Here is a 9,559-nt window from a genome sequence, read left to right on the forward strand (position 1 = left end):
TCTGGTGCTGGGGAATGAGGTGGGCCAGGTCGACCAAGTGTCTGTGGGAGAACACTTGGGTATGAGTGATCATCATAAGATTTAGATTAGCAATGGAGAGGAGCAAGGAACAATCTAGAGTGGAACATCTAAACTGGAATAGGGCTAACTTCAATGGGATGCAAAAGGACCTAGCCAGGGTAAAATGGAACCAAAGACTGACAGGAAAAACTGTAACGGAACAATGGGTGCTCTTTAAGGAGGAGATGTTCCAAGTACAGGCTAGGTACATTCCAACAAGAGGGAAGGGTAAGGGAACCAAAGCAAGGGCTCCTTGGATGACGAGGGAGATAGAGAAGATGATGAAACAAAAAAAGAGGGTGTACGATGCTTGTCAGGTGTATTCTTCAAGGGAGAACCAGACCAAATACAATAGGTTGAGAGAGGAAGTGAAGATGAAAATAAGATTGGCAAAGAGAGAATATGAGAGTAGAATGGCGGTTAACATAAAAGGGAATCCAAAAATCTTCTAACGATATGTAAACAGTAAGCCGGTAGTAAGAGGTGGGGTGGCGCCTATTAGGGACAAAGAAGGTGATATATGCTTAGAGGCGCAGGGCAAGGCTAGAATACTCCATGAGTACTTTGTATCGGTGTTTACTAAGGAGGTGGATGCTGACAAAATATCAGTAGAAGTGGTGAAAATTGATAGACAGGATGTACTAGAAAGGCTGGGTATGCTTAGAGTGGATAAGTTGCCTGGTTCAGATGGCTTGCATCCCAGGTTGCTAAGGGAATTGAGGGGGGAGATAGTGGAAGGGTTTGCCATAATTTTGCAATCTTCCCTAGATGCGGGGGAGGTGCCTGAGGATTGGAAAGTGGCAAATGTGACACCATTGTTCAAGAAAGAGTGTAAGGACAATCCTAGTAACTACAGGCCAGTCAGTTTAACATCAGTGGTGGGTAAAGTTTTAGGAACAATAATCAAGGAAATATTAACATGCACTTGGAGAGGTTTAAACTAATTAATTAGAGCCAACACAGATTTGTAAAAGGCAGATCATGTTTGACTAATCTAACTGAATTTTTTGATGAAGTAACAGGGAAGATTGATGAAGTGAATGCAATGGATGTTGTCTACATGGATTTTAGGAAGGCATTTGACAAAGTACCACATAGAAGGCTGGTTAACAAAATTGAGGCTCATGGAATAGGTGGGTCAGTGGCAGCTTGGATAAGAAATTGGCTTAAGGACAGGAAACAGCGAGTTGTGGTAAATGGCTGTTTCTCGGACTGGAGGATGGTAGACAGTGACGTTCCCCAAGGGTCAGTGCTGGGGCCCAGTGCTTTTTTTGATATATATAAATGACCTGGATATTGGAATACAGAGTAGAATTTCTAAATTTGCCGATGATACTAAACTTGGGGATGTGGCAAACCGTGAGGATGATACCAATCGACTGCAACAGAACATAGAAAGGCTAGCAGAATGAGCAGATTAAATTTAATACAGAGAAGTGTGAAGTGTTGCATTTTGGCAGACGGAACAGGGAGAGGCAATATACACTTAATGGCACAGTTTTAAAGAGTGTGCAGGGACAGAGGGACCTGGGAGTTAATGTGCATAGGTCCCTGAAGGTGGCAGGACATATTGAGAGAGTGGTTAGCAAAGCATATGGGATCTTGGGCTTCATAAATAGAGGTATTGAGTACAAAAGTAGAGAAGTTATGCTGACCTTTATAAAGTGCTGGTTAAGCCACAACTGGAGTATTGCGTCCAGTTCTGGTCACTACACTTTAGGAAGGATGTGAAGGCCCTTGAGAGGGTGCAGAGGAGATTTACCAGAATGGTTCCGGGGATGGGGGATCTTAGCTACAAGGACAGGTTGGAGAAGCTGGATTTGTTTTCATTAGAGCAAAGGAGATTGAGGGATGATTTGATAGAGGTGTACAAGATTATGACGGGTTGGATAGGCTAGACGGGGAAAGGTTCTTCCCACTAGTGGTGGTACAAGGACTAGGGGACAGAGATTTAAGGTTTTGGGCAAGAGATACATGGGGGACGTGAGGAAAAACTTTTTTACACAGTGAGTTGTGAGGACCTGAAACTCGCTGCCAACGGAAGTGGTGGAAGCGGAGGCACTCAATGTTTTCAAGGGGAGACTAGATAGGCACTTGAGGGAAATAAACTTGCAGGGCTATGGGGATAGAGCGGGTTAATGGGACTGACTGGATTGCTCTGCAGAGAGCTGGTATGGACTCGATGGGCCAAATGGCCTCCTTCTGTGCCATTATGACTCTATGATTCTTTGACTTCCGGTTATAACAGAGGTGGGACGGGGGCGGGCAACGAACCCACTCGCAGGAGGTGGGTTGATCATTTAAATATTATAATTAGGCTGCGTACCTCAGAATTAACCACCATTTAAAATTTAACCCTTGCTGGCTGGATATCTTGGGTCTCAGGAAACCCGGAAGCTAAAGTGAGGTGAGGACCGCTGGATTCAGCAGGTAAGTGTCTTTCCATTTACCTGCTGGATCCAGTTTACTTGCTTTAACCACCCCCCATGACCGGACACCGCCCTGACCCTTCCGATCTCCCCTTTGGCCTCCGGTCTCCCTTCTTCTCCGGATCCCGATCTTTCCCCGAGCCCGGCCTCTGATCTCCCCTCTGCACCTGACCCTGATCTTCCCACCCCTCCTCTGGCCTCTCCGATCTCTCCCTCCCTCCTCTGTTCGCAGGCTGCGGCCTGGTGCCGAAGGCCTAATAAAAAAAATCCTTGCATTTATATAGTGACCTTCACGACTTAAGGACGTCCCAAAGCGCTTTACAGCTAATTAAGTACTTTTTTGAAGTGTAGTCACCATTGTAATGTAGGAAACGGCCTACCCGCCTGACAGCCAGCCAGCTAGCCTCTCAATCTGGCTGGCTGCAGCCAGGAAACGGAGACAAAAAATAGTAATCAGGTCCTGCTGTTAAATTCGACAGGGCCTGAGGGAAACACGTTCTTCCGGGTTTCCCAACTGCAAAATTGCCCACCTACTCCTTCCTGGCCTCCGAGATAATATTGGGCCCTGAATGTCTATGGCCTTTCCAGAGGACTCCAGCAATAACTTCATTGGGGGTCTGCGGAAACGGCAGAAACCTAGGCCAGGATGTGGATACGCCGGGTCCCAGCCCAGAATTCTGGGATGGCCTTGTGTGGTGGGGCTGAGGTTCTGGGACCTCAAATGTCGGATAAGAATTATCAGTCAATTCAATGAGATATTTTGGTACTACCTGGAGGCTTCAGGCTGGGATTGTGACTCCTGAAAACTGGGGACCATATTTTTTGTTACATTCTCTAAAGGTCTCCCTTTTTTGAGAGGGTTGCTAGGCCCAATTACACCATGTTTCTGAGAGGAGCAGTTCGACAGCCCCGCTCTCCTTAAACTGGGCACTTTCTCTGGACTTTCCCTCTTGTTTGGTACGACGGGCATCACAGATGCCCCTCTAGTGTCTGGGGGTGCCCACCAAAAGTGGGGAAATGATGGAATCTCTGCCTGACCCACAACCTTTGCCGAGATCAGTAGTGGAGGTTCGGAGAGAGCTTATCTCAGCACTAATGCCAAAATGCAGCCACTACTTCTCTGCCTTTCAGGAGTAGCAACCTTTCTTTATCTTTTTCAAACTGTCTCTTGGCTGCTTTTCTGAGATTTTCAAACTGTCCTCTCATGAGATTCTCTAAATACCAACTGCCTTCTTTCAGAGAACATTCCAACAGCTCATGAGATTCTCAGTGCCCAGTTTAGGGAGAGCGGGGCTGTCGAACTGCTCCTCCCAGAAACATGGTGTAATTGGGCCCAGCGACCCTCTCATATAGGGGCAAACTTTAAAGAATGTAACAAAAAACATGGTCCCCAGTTTTCAGGAGTCACAATCCCAGCCTGAAGCCTCCAGGTAGTACCAAAATATCTCAATGGATTGACTGATAATTCTTATCTGACATTTGGAGTCCCAGAACCTCAGCCCCACCACACAAGGTCATCCCAGAACTCTGGGCGCTAGGCTGGGACCCAGCGTATCCACATCCCAGCCTAGGTTTCTGCCTTTTCCGCAGACCCCCATATCTTTCATATCCCAGCAAAAGAGTTACCCAGACATCCCAAATTTTAAATACCTGACCTCTCAAATTCATAAAGGAACTATCAGTCAAAACAATCTGACCCAATTACAAAAACTGTAGATATTGAACATTGTGTATTAGACTCACTATCAAGCCTGTCACCAAGGAGACTGCAGCAATGAACCTCGCAATGCTACATCGGGAGAAGCCTAGTCTAAGACTCTGGCTTTGACTGGCTGTTAAACTGCTGGGACATTGTAATGGGTGAGCAGGACTGGGTGTGGGATGGGCTTAAGTTTACAGAGAGTGGAGGATGGGAGGCCAGCCAGGAGACCATGGGAACAGTCAAGTCTGGAGGTGACAAAGGCATGGATAAGGGTTTCAGCAGCAGATGGACTGAGGTAGGGGCAGAAGCGGGCGATGTTAAATAGGTCTTTTTAATGGAGAGGATATGGTGTTGGAAACTTACCTCAGGGTTGAATAGGACACTGAGGTTTCAGACAGTCAGGTTCAGCCTGAAACTGTCCGGGGTTGGGGGGGGGGTGAAGGGGATAGAATTGACGGCTCTAATATGGTGTTTGTGGTGAGGGCTGATGACCAAGAGCTGAATCTTAACTCCCAAAAACGGGTGGGTTGGGGTCGGGTCAGGGGTTAAGTTTCAAAAAATCTAACACAGGAAACCAACCCACCTCGAACCGGCCTCGAACCTGCCTTCTTCTGGTTTTAACGAAGGTGTGAGGAGGGGCGGCTGACCAATCTGCTCTCAGGAATTTGGTAGGTCATTTAAATATAATGAAGCTGCCTGATTTCATTTTAACAGTCATTCTAATTTTAACTCATGTCGGCCGGTTTTCCTGGGCCTCGGGAAACACGGCAGGTGAAAGGAGGCGGGAAGGGCTGAATCCATAGGCCTTTACAGTCCTCCTTGTGGACCAAGAGGAGCAGGAGTGTTTCCTCCAGGCCCAACAAGCTACCCAGTAAATCCCCCGCCCCCCGCTATATGTCTGCTCCATCCTCCCCCCAACATCTGCACCCCCCCGCCAACAACCATCGGACCCCCTGACCACCATCAAACTCCCCTTCGACCACCACTGGAGCTTCCCCCACCATTGGACACCCCCAATCACCATCGGAGCCCCCTGACCACGATCGGATCCCCGACCACCATCTGCCCCCAACCCCGTGATCGGATCCGCCTTCCCCCTGTGATCGCCCCCCCCCCAACCCTCCACGATCTCTCCCACCCCCACTAGACATACCTGCTCTCAGCCCAGCTCGGCTGTGGCCTTGTACTGTAGGAGTTCCCGCCCGACAGGCCTCCAGCCTGTCAATTAGGCAGGCTTTGGGCGGGAAACCTACAGAAAACATTTTAAAGATGTATTTGGAAAACCCGTACTTCCGGGTTTCCTGACCTCAAAACAGCGCCCCCCCCCCAAACATGGAACGTGCCTCCGAGCTAAAATCCAGGCCAATGGCTTTGTTCTTCCCAATGTTCAGCTGGATGAATTTGTGACTCATCCAATATTAAAAACATGGCATTTGAAATAGCAATAAATGGTAAATTAAATTCAATATAGCAAAGTTCAGAGGTGATGTCAGGAAGCACTTATTCACACAAAGGGTAGTAGAAATCTGGAATTCTCTCAATTGAAAATTTCCATTCTGAGATTGATAGATTTTCATTAGGTAAGGGTATTAAGGGGTCTGGGGCAATGGCGGGTAAATGGAGTTGAGGTACAGATCTAATTGAATGGCAGAACAGGCTCAAGGGACAGAATGGCCTACTTCTATGTTCCTATAACTGTGAGGTGGTTCATTTTGGCAATTTGGGCAATGAAAGAGGCCACGTAATCCTTGGAAGGTAAGAAACTAAATGGGGGAGAGAAGCAAAGAGAATAAAAAAACATAAATCGCTAAAAGTAGCAACTCAAGTTGTTTATGGGACTCACGGGAAGACAGCGGGATTGGAGCGGATGATTTGCCACCCTATTTTAACTGCCCCTTTTGCTTGGTTTTTGCCAGGCGGGGGGAGTTAAAATCAAGGCCAGGTAAGTAGAACAGCAAGAAACAGGAGCCAATGAATCAGTCTGTATTTTATTTGTGGGGGGGTCACAGGGGCCTAGAAATTGAGTTTGCGCTGCGCCAGGGCTTTAGCGCCGGAAGTTAGCGCCGGCGCTAAGTCCCTTTGCGCGCGCCAAAAATTCAGTAGCGCCGCGCCCAAACGGCTGCCGGCGCTACTGAAGGGTTTTAGCGCCTGAAAACTGGCGCAACGCGCCGCATTGCGGCGCTATTCCGGCGCTGCGGTGCGGCAGGCTCGGGAAGTGCAGGCCTCCTCCTTCCGTTAAGGAGGAGCTGCCTGCACCCGGCCGCGACCCGCGCAAATCTCTTCAAAAATGAGCCCGGCACCTCGGACAAGTGCCGGGCTTGCATCTGTTCCGGGGGGGGGGTGGGGAGAAGTCCGGGGAGGGAGCTGCGGGCAGGCGGCCAGCGGGAAAGCGGCCGGCCGCCGCGCCTCCTTAAAGTGCCGGCGCAGACTCCGGCAACACTCGTTTGCCGGAGTCTTAGTTGCGGCTGCCACTGGCGAGGCGGCCGCAACTGAATTTCGGCTTGGGGCCGGGTTACCACAGCAACCGGGACGCTGCGCACACCGATGACGTCATCGGTGCCGGCGCAGCGCTACCGGTCTACCGCCGCGGAAGGGCCCCAGGCAATTTAGGAACCGGCGCCAATTGCAGCGCTCGGCCCTCTAGCGCCGCAAAATCGGTGCTAAGGGCACTGAATTTCTAGGCCAGTGTATGTGATTGACTGTTATAGTTTTCAGATCATTTCCGTTGGTTATATTCTCTCATGTACAAAGTGTTCAACACTTCAAAAAATATCGTCAGATATAATGAGAGAACTTTATGATTTCACGCTGCCGGCAGTGACCTCTGCCCAGCGCCACCCCTCCAATCCGTACACACAACAAGGTCCCACAAACAGCAATGTGATAATGACCAGATAATCTTTTTTTAATGATGTTGTTTGAGGAATATATGTTGGCCAGGACTCCCCAGCTCTTCGTCGAAACAGCGTCATGTGATCATTTAAGGCTGCCTGAGAACGCAGATAAGGCCTCTGTTTAACATCTCATCTGAAAAACGACACCTCCGACAATGCAGCACTCCTTTAGTGCTACACTGGAGTGTCAACAACAACAACTTGCATTTATATAGCACTTTTAACATAGTAAAATGTCCCAAGGCACTTCACAGGAGCGTTATCAAACAAAATTTGACACCGAAGCACATAAGGAGATATTAGGACAGATGACCAAAAGTTTGCTCAAAGAGGGAGGTTTTAAGGAGCCTCTTAAAGGAGGATAGAGAGATGGATGGTTTAGGGAGAGAATTCCAGAGTTTAGGGCCTAGACAGCTGAAGGCACGGCCACCAATGGTGGAGCGATTAAAATCGGGGATGCGCAAGAGGCCAGAATTGGAGGAACTCAGATATCTCGGAGGGTTGTAGGGCTAGAGGGGGTTACAGAGAGAGGGAGGGGTGAGGCCATGGAGGGATTTGAAAATAAGGATGAGCATTTTAAAATCAAGGCGTTGCCAAACCGGGAGCCAATGTAAGTCAGCGAACAGAGGGGTGGTGGGCGCACAGAACTTGGTGCGAGTTAGGATATGAGCAGCAGAGTTTTGGATGAGCTCAAGTTTATGTCGGAAGATGGGAAGTCCATCAGGAGAGCATTGGAATAGTCAAGTCTAGAGGTAAGAAGTGCATGGATGAAGGTTTCAGCAGTAGATGAGCTTGAATTTATATGCTTAAGTCTCTGGAGTGGGGCTTGAACCCACAACTTTCTGACTCAGAGGCAAGAAGGCTGCTGGGAGCCATGGCTAACATTTAAAAATGTAAGAAGTCACACAACACCAGGTTATAGTCCAACAGCTTTATTTGAAATCACAAGCTTTCGGAGCGCTGCTCCTTCGTCAGGTGAAGTGGAGAAATGCATAAAGACACAGCTTATATAGTCAGAGAATAATGTCAGATGTTTACAGGTAATCTTGCCAACTGCCATTTATCACACCTCGGCAGAGAGATAATCACGGCAATCAAAGGTGTGAATGGTGTCCAAACAGGTCAGTCAGGAAAACATTGCTGTGATTATCTCTCTGCCGAGGTGTGATAAATGGCAGTTGGCAAGATTACCTGTAAACATCTGACATGATTCTCTGACTATATAAGCTGTGTCTTTATGCATTTCTCCACTTCACCTGATGAAGGAGCAGTGCTCCGAAAGCTTGTGATTTCAAATAAAGCTGTTGGACTATAACCTGGTGTTGTGTGACTTCTTACATTTGTCCAGCCCAGTCCAACTCCGGCATCTCCACACCATAACATTTAAAAGGTTATTCGGTCCATCGACTTTGCCCCTCTGGAACCCCAACACCCCCAGCTGAGCATTCAACTATATTTTAGGCTCCCCCTACAGTCTTTGACTTCCTACCCTGATCAATTATTCCACAGGTTTTAAATTTGCTGCCCCTTAATAGAAATGTTTTGCCATCTTCTCCTACAGGCTTGACTCAAAATGTAACATGCTGTAGTCACTCTGTCTGTACCATTTCATTTTTTTCTCTTACACAACTCAAAAAGCTTTTTTCGTTGCTGCATTCTCTGACTTAGTCTTGATCTCTCACTGAGAGAAAGAAAGCATTGAACCCTTTTCAGTTCTCCATCCTGTCTCCCTTTCACCTTCCGACCCCCTTCCCCATCCCGGCACTCACCTCACTTTCAAATTCGCCAAGAACTCCTCAATGGTGAGGCTATCCAATAAGACAAAGTCGGCTTTACCGAACTCCAAGCTCTCCTGCTCAGCCATTCTCTTTGATAGGCGTGGCGTGAGCCTGCCGGTTAGGAAGTGGTATGAGCTCAGCCTAGACTTCTTCCTTTTAATGCACTGACAAGCGTGGTAATTGCCCGGAAGGCACCATGGTTCCAATCAGCTGGGACGCTTCTTGCACAGTCACAATCTGTGGTTACAGCTTGTTTCCCCTCAACCACCTTAAGTCAGTGTTGCTAGACACGGCACAAAACCTATTGAATCAGGAAGTTAAGCTTGTCAGGGCGATGCCAGGATAAAGGAATTTTTTTTTGTTCATGTAAGGGTCCCATGGGAAAAGTTTGATATTCAATCCCCCTCCCCTTCGACAATTTTGTCACCTTCTTAGCACTCTCGCCTTTGCGTCTCAAAGTTGTGGGTTCAAGTCCCACACCAGAATCTTGAACACATAATCTAGACTGACATTTCAGTGCAGTGCTGAGGGAGTGCTGCACTGCTGGAGATGACATCTTTCAGATGAAATGTTAAACCGAGGCCACGTCTGCCCTCTCAGATGGATGTTAAAAATCCCACATCACTATTTCGAAGAAGAGCAGGGGAGTTCTTTCCAATGCCCAGGCCAACAGTTATCCCTCAAACAACATCACTA

General features: G+C 48.1%; 1 protein-coding gene across 1 annotated transcript in view; it reads right to left on the reverse strand.

Annotated features, from left to right (window-relative positions):
* The window catches only part of LOC147114683 (unconventional myosin-Id-like), a 193,865-nt gene extending 184,871 nt beyond the window's left edge, over positions 1–8,994 (reverse strand). Inside the window, exon 1 of the mRNA XM_085992531.1 lies at positions 8,855–8,994. Within this exon, the coding sequence (XP_085848657.1) occupies positions 8,855–8,949 (95 nt within the window). The 5' untranslated portion in view covers positions 8,950–8,994. The remainder of the gene's footprint in view (positions 1–8,854) is intronic.
* Positions 8,995–9,559: the final 565 nt, after the last annotated feature.

Source organism: Somniosus microcephalus, chromosome 7 (assembly GCF_052327205.1).
Source record: "Somniosus microcephalus isolate GS21.2 chromosome 7, FLI_Smic_1.0, whole genome shotgun sequence".
Lineage (NCBI taxonomy): Eukaryota > Metazoa > Chordata > Chondrichthyes > Squaliformes > Somniosidae > Somniosus > Somniosus microcephalus.